The following is a 24,241-nucleotide window of genomic DNA, read 5'->3' as shown; positions in this document are numbered from 1 at the left end:
TAAGAAAAGCAGCGGATGGGAAATCTCAGTTCCCATACCCGCAAATGCGCTGCATTTTTAAATTTGTTGGGGTGCCGTTAAGAATGAAAGGCAGCCCAGGGGGTTTTTAAACAGCAGCACGTTTTGACTGCAGGTGGGAGAAACGCCGCAATATCCACACCTGCCACCACCCGCTTAGATGTGAACCGGGCCTCAAGAAATAGTGATGAAACCGCACAAGAAGATAATCAGACATGCTGCAGTGATCAGTAGATGAGCACAAAAGTGTGCTGCTTTTCCTTCACTATCCAGTCATAGGCTGGGGGCAGAGACACGACCCTCTAATATTATGAAGCTGTGGTAGACAAAAGTCAGGTCACTAGACTGGCTGTTCTGTCTGTCTGGCAGGGCTGTGTAAATCTCTGGATGAACCGAAATACGAATCATTGATCAGGTAAAACAGCTCCCTTATATGTTTGTCTTTTAAATACGTTGCCGTCAAATGATTATGTCTTATACACATAGCTCGCTACCTATGTATACAGTGGTGTGGGCAAGGGAACTAGAGATGGAGATATCCCCTGAGGAATGGCATAATTCTTTCACGTTCACACATAAATCCTCGATCGCCTGCTATATTCAGGAGAAAAAATTATCCAGATGGTACAGTGACCCAGTCACGCTGAGTGGAATTTTTCCTAATTCACCGGATCTTTTGTTGGCGCTGTCACAGAACGAGGGGCACGTATATGCATATCTGGTGGGAATGTAACCATATCTGTCCATTTTGGAAACTGATCTTCGAAATATATAATGAGATGTATGATGAGTCTCTTACCCCCTCTCCCAATATGGCACTCCTTTCCATTCTTACAGGCTCAATTAGGTCCCAAAAAACGAATCTTCTTAGTTTTTTCCTATGAGCTGCCAAGCAGCTCATTCCCTGATTTTGGAAGACTGTTCCCCCCTCTCTAAATGCATGGGTGGACCTCATGAACGACTTTATGCTTATGAAGGAGAAGCAAGCTAAAGGAATGGACAATTGGGAAAACATAACAAATTGTGGTACATATGGATCCATAACTCCACCTCTAATAAGATAGGGTATGCTTCCATAGGTAACCACCTTCCTGACTTTTCGGTCCCCGAAAATTTTTACACTGTACTGACCTCGTCTTGATTTCACTTGTATGTGGGTTAATCTATTCTCTCTTTTCCTCCCTTTTTTTTTTTTCTTTTCATTTTGCATCTTAACATCTTGATGATTCACTGATGGACCTTTTTTATCAGGACCTCATTGTCATTATAATTGTGAATTTATTTTTTCACTAAAATGGAAATCTTTGCTCCCCCTTCCCTTTTTCTTTTCTGTACCCCAAATTGTTGTTTAGATTTATTCTTGTTAATTTATGATGAAATTCAGTGAATACATATTCAACCCAAATACATGCCACCACATGCACTACGAATAGAACTAGCACATCTGCTTGCGAATGCCACAATATTTCAGGAGTTGCCTTTTTTTATTAAGCAAATGGGAAGCCACCAATTTTTGGTGGGGGAGTGCCAGAGGTTGGGGTTGGAGACACAGTTGAAGTCTATTTAGAAAGTGCATCTGGCATCAGTCTATAATGCCACGCACCCACGACCGATTTTGCCGTCGGCATAAACTCCGAAGGTTTCTCCGACAGAATTCCATTCAAGCGGTCTTGCCTACACACGGTCAATCCAAAGTCCGACCAAAGTCTGACCGTCCAGAACGCGGTGACGTACAACACTTACAACGGGACTAGAAAAAGGAAGTTCAGTAGCCAATAGCTTCCTTCTCGTACTTGCTTTAGAGCATGTGTCGTTTTTGGTCCATCGGAACAGCATACAGACGATCGTTTTTCCCGATAGGAATTGGTTCCGTCGGAAATATTTAGAACATGTTCCATTTCTAGGTCCGTCAGAATTTTGGAAAAAAAAAGTCCGATGAGGCCTACACGCGATCGGAATAGACGATGAAAAGCTTCCGTCTGACTTTTTCTGTCGGACATTCCGCTCGTGTGTACGCGGCTTTAGAGTGCATAGAATTTGATTTACTGAATAGTAGAGGTACCTCACACTATGCATTTGTTGCTGAACTCGAAAAAGAGTGTACAAACATAGTGTAACATACTGTATGTGGCCAGCTTTAGGCATCCGTGCTGCATGGGTGTGGTTTAGGCTCGGTTCACATACAGTGCCTTGAAAAAATATTCACACCCCTTGAAATTTTCCACATTTTGTCATGTTACAATCAAAAACGTAAATGTATTGTATTGGGATTCTATGTGATAGACCAACACAAAATGGCACGTAATTGTGAAGTGGAAGGAAAATTAATAAATTGTTTTCAATTTTTTTTACAAATAAATATCTGAAAAGTGTGGTGTGCACTTGTATTCAGCTCCCTTTACTCTGATACCCCTAACTAAAATCTAGTGGAAGATTATTAAATCACAAAGTGATGGTGAAATTTCTTAAGGCATAAAGAAAGTCCATTCATTAATAAAAGTTCAGTGAAAAAAATTTCATTTAGTGAATCCAATAAACGGGAATCCACCATCCAAAAATCAGCCACATTCATCCATATAAGAGGGAAGGTGAAAGGACGGGATGTGAGGGGAACTTCCAGACTCCAGGTGCATCCAGGTAACAGTGAGATTGAACGCTTACCAGAGTTGATGGACCTCCTCTGTGACAAGGTCGGACACACAAGCAGATACTACCCTCTGCAGGGATAGGCGAACTCCCACGTCAGGATCCTCAGATGTTTGTAGTATTCCCAGAGCAGGCAGGTCACTCTCCTCTGCCGCCAGTTCCTGCATTTGTTTTCTCTCGAGAAAGAAGAAAACCTAGAAGAAAACCTGTTAGAGTCTGCAAAAGACTTGAGACTGGGGCGGAGGTTCACCTTCCAGCAGGACAACGACCCTAAACATACAGCCAGAGCTACAATGGAATGGTTTAGATCAAAGCATATTCATGTGTTAGAATGGCACAAAGTCAAGACCTAAATCCAATTGAGAAGCTGTGGACTTGAAAGACTTGGAAGACTTGAAAATTGCTGTTCACAGACGCTCTCCATCCAGTCTGACAAAACTTGAGCTATTTTCCAAAGAAGAATGGGCAAAAATGTCACTCTCTAGATGTGCAAAGTTGGTAGAGACATCCCCAAAAAGACTTGCAGCTGTAATTGCAGTGAAAGGCGGTTCTACAATATATTGACTCCGGGGGGCTGAATACAAATGCACACCACACTTTTCACATATTTATTTGTAAAAAATGTTTATCTTTTTCCTTCCACTTCACAATAATGTGCCACTTTGTGTTGGTCTATCACATAAAAAACAATAAAATACATTTAAGTTTTTGGCTGTAACATGACAAAATGTGGAAAATTTCAAGGGGTACGAATACGTTTCCAAGGCCCTGCATATGCGATATGGATGCATTTTGAACTTATTTTTATTTTTTTTTAAGTGTCCTGTATGATTATAGGTCCAGTTCAGGTGTCATACACTTATCAAATTCGCACCTGAACCGGTGAATGAAACCGCACCAAACTCCTTTGAAAAATTACAAAGAAACTGCCCAGACATATGTGAACCGAGAATAGTTACATAGTAGGATAGGTTGAAAAAAGACACAAGTCCATCAAGTCCAACCTATGTGTGTGATTATATGTCAGTATTACATTGTATATCCCTGTATGTTGCGGTTGTTCAGGTGCTTATCTAATAGTTTCCTGAAATCAATGCCTCCCGCTGAGACCACTGCCTGTGGAAGGGAATTCCACATCCTTGCCGCTCTTACAGTAAAGAACCCTCTACGTAGTTTAAGGTTAAACCTCTTTTCATCTCATTTTAATGAGTGGCCATGAGTCTTGTTAAACTCCCTTCTGCGAAAAAGTTTTATCCCTATTGTGGTGTCCACCAGTACGGTAGTTGTATATTGAAATCATATCCCCTCTCAAGCGTCTCTTCTCCAGAGAGAATAAGTTCAGTGCTCGTAACCTTTCCTCATAACTAATGTCCTCCAGACCCTTTATTAGCTTTGTTGCCCTTCTTTGTACTCGCTCCATTTCCAGTACATCCCTCCTGAGGACTGGTGCCCAGAACTGGACAGCATACTCCAGGTGAGGCCGGACCAGAGTCTTGTAGAGCGGGAGAATTATCATTTTATCTCTGGAGTTGATCCCTTTTTAATGCCAATATTCTGTTTGCTTTGTTAGCAGCAACTTGGCATTGCATGCCATTGCTGAGCCTATCATCTACTAGGACCCCCAGGTCCTTTTCCATCCTAGATTCCCCCAGAGGTTCCCCCCCAGTGTATAGATTGCATTCATATTTTTGCCACCCAAATGCATTATTTTACATTTTTCTACATTGAACCGCATTTGCCATGTAGTTGCCCACCCCATTAATTTGTTCAGATCTTTTTGCAAGGTTTCCACATCCTGCGGAGAAGTTATTGCCCTGTTTAGCTTAGTATAGTCCTCAAATACAAAGATTATACTGTTTACCCCATCCTCCAGGTCGTTTATGAACAAATTAAATAGGATTGGTCCCAGCACAGAACCCTGGGGAACCCCACTACCCACCCCTGACCATTCCGAGTACCCCCCATTTATCACCACCCTCTGAACTCGCCCTTGTAGCCAGTTTTCAATCCATGTACTCACCCTATGGTCCATGCCAACGGACCTTATTTTGTACAGTAAAAGTTTATGGGGAACTGTGTCAAATGCTTTTGCAAAATCCAGATACACCACGTCTACGGGCCTTCCTTTATCTAGATGGCAACTCACCTCCTCATAGAAGGTTAATAGATTGGTTTGGCAAGAACGATTCTTCATAAATCCATGCTGATTACTGCTATCTAAGGGAAGTGTTCGTGGGGTGCTGGACCCAAGGGTAAGTATAGTCAAGTATGATCTCCAGTTTTAAGAAGGCAGCTCTCTAATATACAGGATATCCCTACAGGCAGGGCTGTCATTAGAAAGCATGAGGCCCCGTACAGCCTGACAATTAAAAAAAAAATTTAATAACTTTTTCCAATTGTTTTTTATTTTTATTTTTTTTTTACATTCTTGAAATTTACTTTTTACAACATGTTTTTATTGTTATTTTTTACAATGCTGTTGGGGGGTTGAATGAAATATCAGGGGTCTAAACAGCCCCCTAACATCTCACTTTTGAGACAGTGGAATTGAGGATACAGATTCTTCAATTTCTTTCTCTGTAGCCTCAGTTGCACTAAAGATGAATGAACAGGAGACAGAGGCTTCTGTTCATTCATAATAAACTGAAGCATCGTAAGTAAGCACAGTTTACTATGCTCTGTTAAGGATGGACACAGGAGCAATCCGTACTGAATACTTAATGTGTCCAATTCAGAAAAAGGAGGAGCCATTAAATGAGATATTTACCAGCCCCTTTCCCCACTCTCCATCCGCCTGTTCACCCACAGCAGCCGGGGGGAGAGGGCCCAGGCACACTGGAGGGGATTTTGATGTGGGCATTACAGGGAGGGGGATCGGTGCAGTGGGAGGTGAGGACAATTGCAGAACAATGTACTTTGGCTTTGTCTCTAGCTCCAGCAGCTGGATGCCGGCGGGAGGGAGAGGGGGAGAAACTGGCTTTCAGCTGCTGGAGGGAGAGACATAGACACAGTATTGTTCTGTAATTGTCCTTCCACCCCACTGCACCGATCCCCCTGTGTGTCCAGGCCCCCTACAGGAGGCCCGGTGGTACCCCCCTATCAGTGGCCCTGCCTACAGGTCCACAGAATTGGTTCAAAGAAGATGCAAAGGATGATGAGAATGCAACATTTCTAACAAGTCTGTTATATATTATTAATCTCGATAAATGATCAGAAGGTAAAGCCGGTCAGATTGACACCCGCACTGTCATTTGCACTATAATCCCTGATCCTTTTTATTGTCCAGTATTTCCTTCAACCGCTGGCAGACCTGATGAAGGAGAGTTGTGATCCCCATAACACATTTGATATAACTTCTGATCTTTTATCAAGATTTATTATAAACTTGTGGTGTTCTCATTCTTTGCATTATCTGTTAAAAGATCTGTCAGTTTTGAAATATCGTCATCAATCAGTGGTGTTCATATAAGACTATTCCTCCTATAGACCTCTATTCTTCTTACTTCTCTCTCATCTCTTCAAGGGTCTTCAACAGCAGTGTTAAGGGAAAAAGCCAACATGCATTTGATTGAAACAAATGAACAAACTATACAAGATACAACAAACAGCAAAAAGTGACACATTATTGTTCAGACGGTGTCCTGGTGATTGTTCTGTATGTTGGCTCGCTGCTCACTTTTTACACTACTCTTGATAAACCACATTAAATAAACCATAGGAATAATTTGGCTTTGGTTGCCATTACAGAGCCTCTATGGCTCTCATGTGTGCACTATAAAAGCACGTTTGCAGTTCAGAAATTCCGTTTACTATAAAATGCAAATGAGTCCATAAACACAGGCCAGTCTATAAATTCATCACCCGGAGGATGTTACACAAAGAGATACCATTTAGTGTGGAACAGATTATGGAAATTATCTTTTTCAGAGGGCTTCAAGTGATAAGGAGAGAATACTTCTTTGGTGTATATTATGTATGGAAACCTTACAGTACTTCCTGCTAAGTTATGCCAGTTTTTGTTTCAGTTTGCTACTGACGAGTTAATTTTAACCACTTGCTTCCCTGGGGCAATTTCAAAAATTTTCAATCCAAAGAAATTTTGAAATTTGAGCCATCTATGGCCAGCATTAGTGTTTTTCATAAATAATAATTTATAATAAATAATAGTAAGCCAGAGAATCAACAGAGAATCAACATGACAACCTACAAGGCTGGCCATACATGGTTCAGTTTTCTTCATTCAGCCAGCGGGCTGAGCAAAAAAAATGAATTGAACTGGTTCTCCAATCCACACATTCAAGCTCGATGCGAGAATCCTCCCCATGGGGGGTTATTTATTAACGGAAAACCCTCTTTGCACTACAAGTGCACTTGAAAGTAAAGTCGCTGCAGATCTGAGGGGGACATGCAAGGAAAATAAAAAAACAGCATTTTAGCTTGCACATGATTGGATGATAAAACCAGCAGAGCTTCCCCTCATTTCAGATCTACTCCGTAGATTTAGATCGACTGCACTTCCAAGTGCACTTGCAGTGCAAAGCGGATTTGCCTTTCGTAAATAACCCCCATGGTGTCATTGTAATCTGATCGCGGGACTGTTGGAATGAAACCTGCCAAAGAATTTTTGTAACTGCAGACTGTTTTATGAGCAAGGTCCTGAAGCTCTACACAACTTTTGCCCAAGAACACACCCTTAAAGTGTTACTAGACCCACAACAGTAAAATCAGTCTGTATATGCAGTAAAACATGCTTGTTCTACACACTGTGGAACCTAAGGGGTTAATATTGTGCATTTTCTAAAAAGGCTGTTTGATCCTGTCTTCTCTGATCCTCCTCTTCTTCCACAGTTCCCAATCCATCTCCTGATCGTTCAGAGCATTGGGGGGCACTCTGCACATGCTCAGTTTGGTGTGTATTGCTAGAGAGTTTTTCTGGGGAGAGTGCATGTGATCGGCACAGGGCCAATTAGCACTTTCCAGACAGAGGGTCAGGGTAGGTCTGGATAAAAAATCTATTTAAATCTTGAATCGAGTTGAGAGGTCAAATCGATTCAAAATTTAAGCAAATCGATTTTTTAGATTTTTTTTTTTTTTTCACCGCGCTAGTCCTGAGGAGCTGCGGGCAGGAGTTTTTAGGATTTGGCCTAGTCCGCGAGGCCGGACACCGCGGACTAGGCCGAAGCTGCGACCTAGCCTAAAAACTCCTGCCTGCAGCTCCCCAGGACCGGCGCTGACACCGCGCCGGTCCTGAGGAGCTGCAGGCAGGAGTTTTTAGGTGAGGCCATGGCTTCGGCCTAGTCTGCGAGGCCAGACGCCGCGGACTAGGCCGAAGCCGCGGCCGCAACTAAAAACTCCTGCCTGCAGCTCCTCAGGACCGGCGCAGTGTCCAAAAAAAAACAAAAAACTTGATTCGAATCATGAATCGAGTTTTTTTTTTTAAAGAAAATCTCTTTTTTTTTTTTGGAAAATCTCCCAGCCCTAGGTCAGGGGTCATGCAGCCTCATAGGACATTCAGAGGAGAATGAAAACTCCTCCTACAAGCTTTAACCAGTGCTCGGCCAGACACCAATAGAAGTCGTAAGACTGCTATATACTGCTGATGAGAGAAGGTATTTAGCAGTCTATATTTACTAAAATAATTGCATTTCCATGTTTTGTGTACTATGGGAGACCAGATCTAATGAATGCAGAGTCCTGAGTTTAGGAACACTTTAAGCCTAGTACACACTGCAAATTTTTTTTTTTTTTCATTCATCGCAGCGAGATGAGCGAAAAAAAAATCTGACAGCTAAGGTCGGAGCTGCTGTAACAGTCCAATGTTAGTACAGCAATCTTCCCTGCTGTTCTATTGTGTTTTGACAGGGGGATAGTCCCCCTGCCAGAACAATCCAGTCAGTGCTCTCAGCCATTGGTGGTTGGAAAACCTTTTTCAGTCATGCACCTTCGACAGAAGCTGGCCTCAAACCGGCTGCAGTACACATGGGCCGATTGCTGGCTGGTTTCTATTGGACCAGTAGATATGGCCCGACGTTCGTCCCGTGTACGGGGCTTTAAGCCTGGTATACACAATGAGATTATCGGACAAATTATCGCTTGTGAGTACTAAAGTTCCGAAAATTCTTGTACAACAGAATAAAAATTCGGAAGTGATGTAACAGATTGCATTGTGTTTTTGGATGAAAACTCTACAGATTAAATGGAAAATCGTATGATCTGGTATTGTACGAGAAATTTTTGCGTTTTCCCCATCGGATAATTTTACAATGACCTGCCCTGCTTGTGTACTAACAATCGGATTATCGTACGATTGCTTTGAAATCTGTATTTTTCGCATGATTTTCTGATCGTGTATACTGGGCTTTTGGCTGCTGATTGGAAAGGACAGGGGCAGCAGCAGACTGATGAGTCCAACCCTCTGCTCTCCTGTCTGCACATGTCTGCACATGAATGCTGATGTATAGGGGGGTTGTAAGAAGCTGATATGAAAACAGGTATTTGACTAAATTTAAAACGATATTGTTTATAATGAATACATAACTGTGTTAATTGGTGTTTTTTATTTCTGTACCTCCTTAGAATTTATCTTTAATTAAGATTTCTGAATTCACATTGCCACAATGCATGTGGGACAGGCCCTCTTTAATTGTCATTCTCCAATATATAGATGTCTTCCTGTACATGCAAGTTGTACAATAAGCCTTTAAATCTGCATTTGACCTCCTTGTTATTACCGTGAGCCCTGGGTATGTCAGAGGCTTTTCACCGAGCCGAGGTTATTAATCAGAGCTGACTTACGCTATTGATCAGGGCTGCGGCGCTGCAGCTTCACGACACTCTGTTTATATATTGCTGTTTAATTTGCAGCCACCCTGCGTGCTCTCTATCTAAGTGACAACGATTTTGAAATCCTGCCGGCCGATATTGGGAAGCTCACAAAGTTGCAGATAGTAAGTAATTTATCTAAATTCCTGGAAAATCAATTCACTTTCTTGAGCCTTTTTGTGAGAGTAAACTTGAGTCAATTTAAGAAGTAGCTGGGTTTATTTTGCAGAAATAAACTACTGTGACTAGTAGCGTCACCCTGTCTTTGTCAGTATGACCGCGTTCGCCAACGCTGCAGGGAATGTGTGATTAAAGGGCGACTCTGGGCAAGCAGTTAAAAGCCCAGCTAAGCACAAATAGGAAATGTGTCTTATAATTCACAAGCCCTTATTTATATATGAGTGCACAACATGCATAGGAGGACAATACTTTTCACACTGTCCACAATTCTTCAAACTTCATGCTGCTGCCCTACCTAACTCACCACACTGGTGATGCTCATTTTGCACACTCCATCAATTTTAAAGGAAAGTTATCATTTTTTATATCCAAATATTGCAAAGGGCGAGATTTTAAAGGTGCCCATACTAACAACTTCTTAGTTACATAGTTAAAAGAGAAGTATGGGAATTTTTTTTTTTTTTTTTTTAAATCCCATTTCCCTAGGGGGATGCAGCATCGGCCCCCCACCGGCTCTAAGGCTCAGAGCCAAGCAATCAAACACCACTGATCGCTCAGCTCTCAGAGTTTCCTGAGCAGACAGCTGGTGACTGTCACCAACTGTCTGCTCTGCCCTCCATGCTCACTGGAGCGCTGGGCTGTGGAGGGTGTGGCCGGGTCAGGCTTTCAGTGGCTGGCTGAGGGGCTGAGCCGGGTGCCAGTTCAGGCATGTGGGCTGATCCAGACCATATGGTCGCAATCTTTCCCGAGCCTGGACTGGTTCTGTGACGTCAGCCGACAACAGGCTTCTGCCCGCTGTCTGCTGAAAAGGGGTCACAGGAGGGGTCCACAGGAGAACTACAGCCAAAAGAGCTTTGGCTGTACTTCTCCTTTAATCTGGTTGAAAAAAAGACAGAAGTCCATCTAGTTTTACCAACATAAAAAAAACGAAAAAAAAAAAACACACAACTAGAAAACCTCCATATATACAATCCTATACCCACAGTTGATCCAGAGGAAGGCAAACAAAAAAAACAATAACGCATTATCCAATTTCCTCCAGCAAGGAAAAAAAATCCTTCCTAATCCCCCAACAGGCAGTCGGATATTAACTACAACTATCAACTTTACCTATAAATATCATTATCCAGCTATATTATGTGCATTTAGGAAAAAATCCAGGCCTTTTTTAGTAAAAAGTTACACATTTTTTGTATTAAGATAATGCATAAAATAAACAAGAAAAACAAAAAATCACTGCGCTAACAATACCCCCCTAAAAAGCAGCAGTTTAACTGTGAGATATTCACAACATACAAAAAAACAAGGAAAAAGGTAGGAAAAAACACCCTTTGTAGTGATCCTCCACCATCAAAAATATGCGCTTACCAGATAGCAAGCATAACAGGCACGTCCGTAAGTCAAGGTGTGCGGCTGGCAATACGGCAATCCTCTAACAGCGTCACAGATGATGAACATCCCAAACATATGTCGGACTGTATAGACTGTGTCCCAGTATCCCGCTAGCAATGGGGCGTCTCAATATGCAGAGTACTCCACGCATGTGAAAGGATATTGCAGCACCCAATATCAAGGACATAAGGACAAAGGTGGCCATAGCGTGAATCCGGTAAAACAGTTTAATAAAATAAAGTAGAACACTTACAAAATGTTGGTGCAAAAAGAGCAGTTCGCCCGCCGGCAAGCGAGCGCCCGTTCTTGGCAAGGTGCGATGACATCAGAGTGTCGACCTCCCGGCGTACGTTTCGTCTATAACTGACGTCGTCTGGGGAACGGGCGACGCTCTGACTCATCGCACTAAAGACAAGTAAAATCACGCCCCGCTGTGACATATCAGAGGCGTCAGATTTAACCAGTCAGTCAGCTGGGAAGATTGAACCAGGAAGAGCCCAGGCAACAGGGCGTTTATCTGAAAACAAAAAGTCAAACTCGAATGCAAATAGAACAATAAAAGGTCTAAACTTTAAATGTATATATGTGAAAACCCTCTGGGTGTTCTATAAATTAAAATTAAATTGGCCACATGGGTAGTCAGTCTTTAGATGAGAACGTACAATGACATAAACCCATATCAACCTAAAATAGATTATTGTTAAGTGGCCATACTCCGTCTTAGGGGAAGAGAAAGCCGAAATAGTGCTAAAGGACAGCATAGCGCCATCTTGTGGGGAAAAAAAGAAAAGAAGAATACCACCCAGAGGGGAAATATAAAAATGCCATTCAACCGGAATGACAAAAGGAGGGGAATGAGTGGATACAACAAAAGTGGCCATGTCAGAAAAATCTAAATCAAACCCTCAATGATACACATCTAGGTGTAAAGCATATGGGAAACAACACCACGCCATTATATAGGCCCATATGAGACAATCCCCCCTGAACGATAAACAGACAGTGTTAGACAGATGAATATACACTAAATATAGGAAGTGGTAGAATATGCTCATAGAAGGGTGAATACTATCTATAGGGCATAAAAAATATGTAGGCAGGACAAAAAAGTGTATATGTATGATAGCATTAGCCCTATAAAGGGGTGCCTAGATGCATATAAAAATAGTCAAATACGTCACTGAGATGTCACAACAAGTTCACATCGATATATAAGATGGCCTAAAAATATGCAATCAGTGGAACATGCAATATGAGGAATATAAGGAATAGCATAACTAAGCATTATCAATAAACGCATTCAAGTCTATCTCCACGTTTAACTAAAACGGTCTGTAACGCTTAATTCTATGTATCCAAGCCATTTCCAGGCGCACACACATGTATTTATTGCGATGGGTCAGAGCGTCGCCCGTTCCCCAGACGACGTCAGTTATAGACGAAACATACATCGGCAGGTTGACGCTCTGACGTCATCGTGACCTTGATGTGAACGGGTACATGCAACGCCGGCCGGCGAACTGTTTTTATACTACATACTCTTGTAAGTGCAATTCCTTTCTTTTAAATAAACTTTATAAGCGGATTTACACTATGGCCAGTTTTCTTTTACCCTCATGATCCCTAACCTGGGCTGGTGTATGAGCTGTTATCTGCTGTACTTCCAAGTCCACGTTGAGCACGAAGAAGTAGCGCCACTGGTTTGGCATCCGGACCTCCAGTTTACACACAGGCTTATTAAGCTTGCCTTCCGGTAAGCGCGACATCTATGTGGTGGTGGATCACAATGAGTGGTGTTTTATCCTAAGCCTAGATTAAGGCTTACCTGTAGGTGCAAGAAATATCTCCTAATAGGTTTAGGAGATATTTCCAAAAGACAGGCACCGATGTCTACGGCGCATGCGCCGCAGACAATGGTGCACTGAGCGTGGCGTCTTTAACGGCGATCATGCCGTTAGTGGCGGAAACAGCGCGCATGCTCAGGAGTGACGTCATCGCGGCTCCAGCCAATCACAGTGCCAGAGCCGCGATACCCGGAAAGAAGATGGACGCTTCGTAGGAGAAGGGACAGCGGTGACATCACAGGCTCCCTTGTCAGGTAAGTGATACATAATGGGCTACTATGCGATGCGTAGTAGCCCATTATGCTTTACCTTTGCAGGGAAACAAAGAGGAAGTAAACTCATCAGGGTTTACTTCCTCTTTAAGCTCCATCTGGTGGCTAAAAATGAAAATACAAATATTCCTATGCAATAGTTCATTATTACCTGAAAAAAAAAATACTTAAAACAAAAAATGTCTCAGTTATAATTATTAAAGAAAAAAAGCTCTCTATAATTCCCCTTTAAGCACAACTTACTTTGCTGTTTTATATGTACATATATAATCATGATAGTTTCAAGTAGCGATTCTCATATTTCATCTTGGTATCAAACTGTCTTACTTTATTTTAATTTTCCTACAGATTAGTCTGCGGGATAATGACCTAATATCGCTGCCTAAAGAGATAGGGGAGCTGAGTCAGCTTAAGGAGCTGCACATACAGGGAAACAGGCTGACTGTGCTGCCTCCAGAACTTGGTAAGAACTGGTAACATTGCTTTTTAATGCTTTTTAATCATTGTGCATTGTTCTATGGCTTGCCGTCTGTCTATTTATTTATTTTTTTTTTCATGCTACCCCAGTGTCCCTCTTCTGGCTGATGCCAGATCACAGCAATATAAGCATTTCCTGACCTGACCCCTAACATCACCATTCTCTGACTGAGACTGGGGATCCTGGAGCACACCAGCACACTACACACTCCAAGCACTGCAGCTGCTGCTTTTTGGTATAGAGCTCAGCATGTATGCAAGGAGGAGGAGGGGGGGGAGCGGACAGACAGGGCAAAGCCTGCTGCTTGTTTATCTAAAGTAATATGAATCTGGCAGATGTCCAGGTCTTTATTAAAGTGAACCAACGGCGGCAATAGCTTTTGCTGATACTTCCCTTTCCTGTGCTCCCCTGAGCTGCTTTGCGCACCAATGGGAAGGAGGTCAGGAAGCCCGGTGTTAGATCACTCTGTCAGAACAGAAATATGACCTAAAATTGTTGACTTCATACATGCAAACTTAAACTTGCTTTACCATCCAATGTGTTGCAACCATGGATCGAGCATGCGGTCAGTGAAATCAGGACACCTGTGTACCTATTCTAGGTCAGTAACTTGATGAGTAGTGCCTGCCCTGACCCCTTGGCCACAACACATGTCAATATGGCAGATGGATAAACCCGAAAGTTTTGTTTTGCGTCACCTATTTACCAAAAGAGATCTGTTAGGTTGCTGCTTCATTTCATAAAAAAGGTAGGCGAACATTTTTTGTATTAGTCCAGTGGCCTTTTTCTAACCTATTGGGGCTCGTTCACGTGTCTCTTGATCTCTAAATAGCTATCCGCGTTCGGATCGCTCTTTAGAGAGTATTTGACAGATGGTGAGGAGGCGATAAGTTTTTTTTTTTTTTTACATGTTAAAATCCAATGGTTCCCTTTTGAGAGTCCATTTATTTGAATGAAAGAAGCATCCAAGACGGATCATGATGATCTGACTTGTGGTGCGACTTGTGCTCTTGAAAATCTTTAAAGATGAACCCCACACCAAAAAAATTTTTAAAAAATGGCGTGGGGTCCCCCTCAAGATCCATACAACACCCTTTAAGTCTGGACTGGATCTTGAAAGGGAATCTCGTGCCCAAACGGGAAAAAAAAAACGGCATTGGGTCTCCCCCCATACCAGACTCTTCGTTCTGGTACAGATTTTGAGGGGAATCCCCACGCCAAAAAAAAAAAAAAAAAAGTGTGGGGTGCCCCTAAAATAATCCACACTGGGCCCTTATCCAAACATGCAGGTCAGGGGGGGGGGGGGGGGCAGCAAGTACCCCTCCTGTACCATACCAGGCCACATACCCTTAACATGGGGAGGTGGGTGCCTTGGGTCAGGGGGGCTCTGTGCCCACCCCAAAGCACCTTGTTAAAGGGGAAAGGGCCTTTTCCTGACAATCCTGGGCAGTGGTTGTGGGGGGTTTATCGGAATCTGGAAGCCCCCTTTAACAAGAGGGGCCCCAGATCCTAGCCCCCCCATGTGAATGAGTATGGGGTTCATTGTACCCCTACTCATTCACCCCAACAAAAAGGCAATGTAGTCTAAATAAAAACGAGATGGTTTTGACAAGTCCTTTTATTAATAATCTCCCTCCGGTTTTCTCCGCTGCCGACCCGGTCCTTCTCCAACGCTGTCTCCCATTGTTGTGCCAGCTCCTCTCTTTGCCGGTTCTTAAATAGCCATGGGCATGGCTGTCCGGTGACATCACCATGAGACTGTGCCCCTTCTGACGGGGAATGTCCATTGTGTGTTTGTTACAATGCTGAAGGCTAGAGAATGTTCTCATTGTTATGACTGCAGTCGTCGTTTTTGTGTGCGATGAAATATTTTGTGCTACGTTATTTTAATACATTTAACATCTAAGGTATAAAAAAAAAAAAAAAAATCATAGGTCAACATCGGTGCAATAAAATCATACATGTAATTATTAATTGTGCTTTAACATCCACAGGGTGTAGTCTATGTGTATAACCTTTGTGAGCGTTAATACCAGTTTAATTGATGTAATACAGAAAGATAATTGACGTTTTAGGTGGTGTAGATTGTCTATCTCGTACAGAATACTGATTAAAATTGAGAAGCTGTATTGATCAGCGGAGTTAATTAGCTCAGACTATGGTAATGAAAGCAGGTATCTGTCATGATTAATGGGAATGTCGTGTAACTGAGGCGATGTGAGAATGACAGTGTTGCAAAGTGTTAAGTCATTCTTTCTTCTTCTTTCTTATTTTTTTTTTTTTTTTTTTTTTAGCTATCAGTATGGTTAACCTGAATTTTATCTTTATCTATTAGTCTTTTTTTATATTAGTCCTATGACTGAATTTCACCCACTTACAAGTCTGATACTTTATTTGCTGTATTTAGTACCAATGTATTACTAGGTGTTTTATATAGCACGCTGAACCTTTTGTAATGACATCTTCAGCCAAACCGCTAAATAAACAGTTGACAAATCTATAATGGAACTGTTTTAGGACCCGTGTTGACAGGCTTTTGCTTGTGAGAGTCAGATCTCTCATAATAGACACAGCCTTGATGTCCTCAAGAATACGAAACCGCTAAGTGGTTTGGCTCTCCAGCTTTCTCCAAAAACTGAATGTCTTTTTTTAAGTGGACTGACCTTTTTTAGGAAAACCCATCTGGGCAAGTCAAATTTGGTATATGATAATAAAAAGAAGTGAAACAGAGCTACAAAAAAACACAGTCACTTCCAGCACTAATCGGTCTTCCAAGGTTTGGAGTAACAGATGTCAGATAATGGTGGTGTGAAAGGTATATATGGTTTCCAAAACTGGGTAGATGCTGCCTTCCTCAGATGGGTTAATCCGAAAGGAACTACAAGAAAACCAAAATGGAAGGTATGCATACCTAGTGCATTACCAAAGATAATTTAATAATAAAAATGTTTTATATAAAAGTGGGTACTCACAAATGCAACTGACAAAAGGCCATAAAAACAATGCATGGACATGCACAGAACACTGGGTACAGCTAACGCGTTTCGGGGCGCACCCACTTCCTCAGAGCTAGGGCTACCCCAAGTCACCTTGTCCCCATGTTGATCTCTGGCTGGTGGTTGTGAGGGTCTGTGGGCAGAGGGCTTATTGGAATCTGGAAGCCACCTTTAAGATAGAGGGCTCCTAGACCCCCCCCCCCCATGCGAATGAGTGAGTATTTATTAAAAATGAATAATGTCCCTCATGGTAGCTCCAATGTCAATCACGATATCCGTTCCTAGCATAGCATAATTTCCGGTTTTGAAATAATGCAATGCTAGAAGCAGAGGAGGCACATGGACTCGTGGGATTGATGACACTGTTATCCCAGGAGCCAATGGGAAAAAGGAAATTGCCTACCCGTTGTGGCGAAGAAGTGGAGAAATTTCTCACATCGAAAGGTACTATATGTTAAAAAAAAAAAAAAAGGGTCAATATCCAAAAAGGAATAGCGAAGGGATCGGCAACAATCGTGGCAGTGATTGCAAATTGGGGGTGGAACTCCACTTTAAGACTTGCTAAAAAGTTACAATCTGATCAGGGGGGGAAAAGGAGAATGAGGAAATGCTTTCACTTGCCTGCAGCAGACTGATGATGTCATCCCAGCCTAGGCAAAAGTCACTAGACTGGAGCTCAAAGACTACAGCTACAGACTACAGCTACAATCTTTTATTTAATAAATCATGATGTTGCTGTACATTGTGATATGCCAGGAATGCATAGATGTAAAGTTACTGGAAGGTGGAGGGGTTATGCCGGCACATTCCTGATAAGTGCACAGGGTATAACTCTGATGCCTATTGGACTGCACAGGCATGTTTAGACACCCAGCAAACCTACTGTAATAGGAAAGTGGAGGAAAAACTATGAAAAGGAAGGCCGCTACTACATTGCCTAAATGCAAATGTGACTTTCGTTGCTAGCGAGAAAAATAAGTAGTAGTATTGGTTAACCATTTCATTATTGCTTGAAAAAATAGCCATAAATCAGCCCTGAAGTGACTAGGTAACAGGTGCACTTTAAAACGCCTGGAGGGAAAAAAAAGCCCACTCTAACATGTTTTATTCCTATACAATGGCCTTCTGAAAGCATTTTTTTTTCTTATCTCTGAAGGTTTGTAAAATAGTTATTGTAAACTAAATGAACAGATCTGATATTGTTTGAGGCCTGTGGAAGGTTATATCCTGGAAAGTGACACGTATAAATCATGATTCCTGGCATGCCCATCGGCAGTCTGATATATAAATCATCACAGAATCACTAAAGCTGTCTCTTTTTGTATCCTTACCATTTAACCATTAGAAGGGCGTGCGACGATGGATGCCGTAAACGCGCGTCAAGTGGCAGATACAATTAGTAAGATCAATCTTCTGTATTTCCCTGTAGTCTGCAGCTGTGTCACACTCATAGTATTACAATGACTTCTTTTATGTGTTGGCACTGCATCCCAATTGTAAATGCTTGTGATAAAGTATAGGTAGTCGTGTGAGATGGTTGGGTGACTAATGCTGAGGTTGTGAGTAGCGGAAGGATCGTTGTTCTGTTAAGAAGTGGTGAGTAACATGACTGTACGCATTGCATTGTAATTGTACGATCTTGCTTAGGTCTACCAACACCTGTGGTGTGCAAGGGTCTGCCAGACTGGAGGCAAACTGAAGAGATTTTTAACCACTTGGCCTCCGAAAGATTTACCCCCCCGATCATATACGGCATTGTTACATTAACTGACAATTTTGTGGTCATGCAACACTGTACATGAAATTTATGTCCTTTTTTTCGCACAAATAGAGCTTTCTTTTGGTGGTATTTGATCACCACTGCGTTTTTTTTATTTTTTGTGCTATAAGCAAAAAAAGGCCGACCAAGTAAAAAAAAAAAATCAATATTTTTTACTTTCTGCTATAAAACACATCTAATAAAAAAAATCTATTTTTTTTTTTTTTTTTTTTATAAATGTAGGCCAATATGTATTCTGCTACATATTTTTGGTAAAAAAGAAATCCAAATAAGCGTATATTGGTTGATTTGCTCAAAAGATTTATAGCGTCTACAAACTATAGTGTATATACAGTATACTGGAATTTTTAATTGTTTTTATTTTTATACCAGTAATGGGGGCAATCATTGACTTATAGCAGGACTGCGATATTGCTTCAGGTGTTCCCTCTCCAGGCTCTTTCATGTTAACTCCAATGTAAGTGTGCTGCTTATTTTGATAAAGTGATTGATTTTTTTTTTTTTTTTTTTTTTTTTGATACTGACCTCAGCGCCCCGTTGTTTGTTTTCTTCCCCCCCCCCCCCCCCCCACAGCCTTCGGGATTTTTATTTATTTATTTATTTATTTATTTATTTTTTCTATTAGACTCAAGTCATGGCTTCAACCATATAGCCATTTCATGCGTTGCTCCTCCCACACATCCAGTTCAAACATTCACAGAGATCTATAAATAGACGTCTATGTGTCTATCTACCGTAGCAGAGAGACTCATAGATCCCATGGAGTATAAGTAAGGTAGCATCACCGCACTCATAGCCCATTGATTATTTCCTCCAGCCCCATAAGAGTAGGTACCTCTGTATTGGCCTGGGGTTTGAGAATTAAGCCCAGTACACAAGGGTTGGAGTGGCGGATGGCATAGGCCGGTTCAAAAGAAACTGTACTGCGGCTGACGCGAGAGGCATGACAAAAAAGGTCTGCCAATCGGCTCCCGATCAGCGCTCTCAGCCAATGGCTGGAGTGTTCTGGTGGTGGTGGTGGTGGGGGGGGGGGGGGGTTGCTTGTGGAGTCAGAGCACAATAGCACAGCAGGGGAAATATTTTTTTTTTAGTATGCGTGCATTTATACATTTTTTTAATAGGTGGAACATGCCTTACATATAACAATATGAGTTACAGTATGTGGTAACAAATGATTGCAGTTTTGTCAACTAGCCATAGTCATCTGATGTAAAGGTCTTGGCTCCAAACATTTGACGTGCTTCTTCAAGTGCGTTTTGTTGTAATAAGCAGAAATCTACCTATCTATCATGTGTGTGCATGTGTGATGTATGAAACCAAATAGGGTGCAAAGCCCGCTGCAATAGATTGTAAGCTCTTTAGACTGATGCAGATTATTCTGTAAGGCACTAAATTATATGTTGGCTCTAGAATATTAATGTAGGATATATTGTACCTATAGCTAAAGTTTACTTTCAGCCTACTGTTCCTTTAACAATTTCAGTCCCCCCCCCCCTTCCCCAACCTCCTTGCAGCATTGTTGCTCGGAAAATCAAATACCTGCAATATAGACTCTGACACTGCCTGCGTCCGTAGAGAAAAATCCAGATTTCATTATTTTTATTTTGCTCATTGTCCATCTCTGTACCTGCAGCTTCCCGGGACAATGAATTTCCCAAGGAAGTGATGTACCCATTGATGCATCTCTCTACAGCGCATCTGGGACAATCAAATGCCGGAAAAAATGACAGTTAGGGAAAAAAATGACTATTTAGTAGCAGTTGTTCATTTCTTCAAATAATTCTGCGCTGAATGACACATGAGAGCTCAGATTTAAACTTAATGAGGTTCTGCTTGCTTGCTTTCCTTTCAGATTGTAAAAGTGTGAAAAGTTCCCTTCTGCAGGCCTATAGGTGGAAATGTATTGGTGTTGTTATGTATGGAGAATTCCTGGGAGGGCCGTGGGACAGAATGCATGGAGCATAGATGACCTCTGGCTGCCATAAAGCGTTGGCAACACAAATTTGTGAAAAAAGAATTTCCCCTTCAGCCTGTTTGTTATAATTTTTCATTGCTTCCACTCCCCCCTACCTCCAAATACAACCTTGTCACCTTTTATTGTTCCAAGTCGCTTGAAAATACACGTTCATCACTGCATCGTGCAACAGGAGTGTATGGCATTTGTTCCCAAAGAAAGCATAAAGGTAATGCATTTTCATAGAGGACTTGGGTAAAGTTTTTGCTAATGCAAGGAGACAGCAAAGTGACCCTTTAGCTTTGCAGCAGTCGTCACAAGGTGCCTGCCCTTCCTGCACATCAATGGCTGCCAGTCTATCACTGGAGCCTAGTCTTCTGGTGAATGGGCAGATCGGCACTCCCCTGTCCTCCCACAATGCAGTGCTCACGATTTGACCAGTCATCAGGCTTGAACAATGTCAAGGGAGGGCATGATTGAGATTGCAGAGCCTTATGCAATTAAAGGGTTCGTTCAGCTTTTCAGAGCCCTAAAAGTAGCAGAAAGAAAGAGAAGAGACATAATTCCCTAACTCATTCCTACCAGAGATGGCACCATAATAACAAATCAGTTTGCAGAGGAAAGAAAGCGCCACGAATGCCCCCCCCAAATTATCCACAATTATAAAAAAAAAAGAAAAGCAGAACCTTCAACCCCCCCCCGGTACTTACCCCCACGGGTGATGTGCTGTCACTGGTCATGCAGCCAGTATAGTGATCCGGGGATTTGAAATCCCTGCTTTTCTTTCCCTTCTTCCTGCCAGGCTTCTGCAATGGATCAGAGTAGTTCCGTGATTTCTCATCACCCATAGAGGTAAGTACAGCGGGGATGGGGAAGGGTTTACATTTACTTTTTTTTCCTTTTTTCCTTTTTTTTTTTTTTTTTTTTTTAGAAAAGTCACTATTTACATCAACATTTCTGGGATTGGTGGATGAAGGAAGGGGGTGGCTACTGTTCAACTTATTTTACTTTGTTTACTGTCTTGATCTTGATTTATTGCTCGGTATTGGCTCAGTTGTTGTTCCGTGGGATGTCTGAGCAGAGAAAAGGTAGCCGTTACGTCTGATTGCATGTTTCTTAGATCAACAGATTTTGTTTACTAAGATTTGTACAAACAATTTGCCGGTGGCAACCTGCCAGATTTTGCCTATTTTATAAACCTGTATTGCACCCTCAAAGTCTACAGCGCCATACTACCACACTCATATACACACTCTTTCCTCAGTTTGAGAGGAATCTAATGTCCCAATGTGCTTTATTAAAGTATAACTAAACCCATCAATTTAACAGTTTCAAAAAACAGTTACACTCCCGGGAATGTAACTGTCACATATGCTTGTGCTCTCAACCAAACTGTCAAACCATCAAATGACTGTAGTTCACATGTGCAGCATCATGGCAGTTAAAGATCAAACAGAATTGTCCTAGATTATGGTTAACAAGCATCTATCTGCAATATTGAATGACAAAATCACGCAGTTTGAAAAAACCTGGAACCCCTGGATTCAGTATGTGAAGGGGGATACTTGGACCCTCTCGGTCTAGATGGGGGTTTAGAGGGTTGGTACACCCTTTTGCTTCTTCCTTTCCTTTTTCCTTCTAGTCTTTTTGTCTGTCTGTCCCTTCTTTGGGGATTGTGACACTCCCATGCCATTTTTTTCCAGAAGCCCAATCTCATTCACTTAATTTGGTGGAGGTTGGGCACCATGTGTAATGCAAATGAATAAGACGGTGCAGTGTGTGTTCTTCCTATAGTTCAGATACCTGCAACTGTGATCTAGTTGTGAATGACACATTGGGGTTAATTTACTAAAACTGAAGAGCACAAAATCTGGTGCAGCTGTGCATGATAGCCAATCGGCTCCTACCTTCAGCTTGTTCAGTTAAGCCATGACAATAAAACCTGGAATCTGATTGGTTTCTATGCAGAGTTGCACCTCATTTTGTACTCTTCAGTTTTAGTAAATCCACCACATTGAGCCTTGGTTGTCTGATTTTTTTTTAGTCAGTGTAGTTATTTTGACCAAAGGCTTGATTAACCTGAAATGTACCGTGGCAGGATACTGTCATTTTCTGTGTATACAGTTAGGCTTATGGAAACCATGGTCTCTACTAGTGGCTCTAGGCTTCGTCTACCATTATGTGTTTCTATTTCTATGTTTGTGGAGATAAATGACTTTGCATTATTCAAACATCACTTTGCAAAGTTGTTTGTACCTTTTTTATCTTTTGAACTTTAAAAAAAAAAAAAATATATATATATATATATATATATATATATATTGGAATTGAAGATTAAAAAGAGGACAAGAAGGCAGCTTCCTTGGCTGAAAACGATAGGATTTTCCGACAACAAAATTCATGTTTTTTTTCCGACGGATGTTGGCTCAAACTTGTCTTGCATACACACGGTCACACAAATCTTGTCGGAAATTCCGAGCGTCAGGAATACGGTGACGTACAACACATACGACGAGCTGAGAAGAATGAAGTTCAATAGCCAGTTCGGCTCTTCTGCTTGATTCCGAGCATGCGTGGAACTTTGTGCGTCGGAATTGTGTACACACGATCGGAATTTACGACAACGGATTTTGTTGTCGGAAAATTTGAGATTCAGATCTCAAATTTTGTGTGTCGGAAATTCCGATGGAAAATGTCCGATGGAGCCTACACACGGTCGGAATTTCCAACAACAAGTTCTCATTGAACATTTTCCGTCGGAAAATCCTATCGTGTGTACGGGGCATTACTGTGCAAACTACTCCTTTGTTATTCATCAGTTAAGGAGGTAAAAGGTCTGGAGTTGATTCTAAAGCCTTGTACACACGATCGGATTTTCGGCAGGGAATTGTGTGATGACAGATTGTTTGCCTAAAATTTGACCATTAGTACGCTCCTTCAGACAATTGTTGTCCAACTTTCCGCCAACAGATGTTGGATGGCAGGCTAGTAAACTTTCGGCAGACAACGGTATATTGTCAGATTTTCGTATCGTATCAGAATCAGTGCTCACCAAAGGCAACATTGGCAGAAGGTGCCCAAAGGGTGGCTCCCAAGAGCTGAAATTCCATGTAGTACGTCAATACGTTCGTGTTTGTTGGCCGACAATTGTGTGCCGTTAGTATGCAAGACAAGTTCCTGGCACACGCCCTTCGACAAAATTCTGATGCTCTGTTGGCCAACAATCCGATCGTGTATACGAGGCTTTAGTGTGGGGTTTGCATTTGGAATCTATTGCTGTAAACCTACATCATGCGTTCAAAGGAGCTGTCCATGCAAGTGAAACAGGCCCTTATAAGGCTTCAAAAACTAAACAAATCCATCAGAGTGATAGCAGCAATATTAGGAGTGGCCAGATCAACAGTTTGGTAAATCCTGAGGAAAGAAGAACGCACTGGTGAGCTCAGCAACATAAAAAGGCCTGGACATCCATGGAAGACAACAGTGGTGGATGATCACAGGATCCTCTCTATGGAAACACTACCTTGCAACATCCAGACAAGTGAAGGACACTCTCCAGGAGGTGGGCATATTATTGTCAAAGTCTACAATCAAGAGAAGACTTCACAAGAGTAAATAAAGAGGGTTCACCACAAGGTGCAAACCATTCAAAAGCCTAAAAAATAGAAAAGCCAGATTAGAGTTAGTCAAAAAAAACATCTAAAAAAGCCAGAGCAGTTCTGGAGAAGCATTCTTTGGATGAAAGAAATTAAGATTAATCTGTAATCGGAATGACTGGAAGAAAAAAGTGTGGAGAAGGCTTGGAACAGCTCATGATCCAAAGCACACAATGCCATCTGTAAAACATGGTGGAGTGTGA

The 24,241-nt window shown here is 41.8% G+C and overlaps 1 protein-coding gene across 1 annotated transcript in view; it reads left to right on the top strand.

Moving 5' to 3' along the window:
• The window catches only part of RSU1 (Ras suppressor protein 1), a 246,767-nt gene that overhangs the window by 65,589 nt on the left and 156,937 nt on the right, over positions 1 to 24,241 (top strand). Inside the window, exons 6-7 of the mRNA XM_073629711.1 lie at positions 9,529 to 9,611; positions 13,523 to 13,637. Of these exons, the coding sequence (XP_073485812.1) occupies positions 9,529 to 9,611; positions 13,523 to 13,637 (198 nt within the window). The remainder of the gene's footprint in view (positions 1 to 9,528; positions 9,612 to 13,522; positions 13,638 to 24,241) is intronic.

This window comes from Aquarana catesbeiana, linkage group LG05 (genome assembly GCF_042186555.1).
Source record: "Aquarana catesbeiana isolate 2022-GZ linkage group LG05, ASM4218655v1, whole genome shotgun sequence".
NCBI lineage: Eukaryota > Metazoa > Chordata > Amphibia > Anura > Ranidae > Aquarana > Aquarana catesbeiana.
This window is presented reverse-complemented; position numbering and strand designations above follow the sequence as displayed.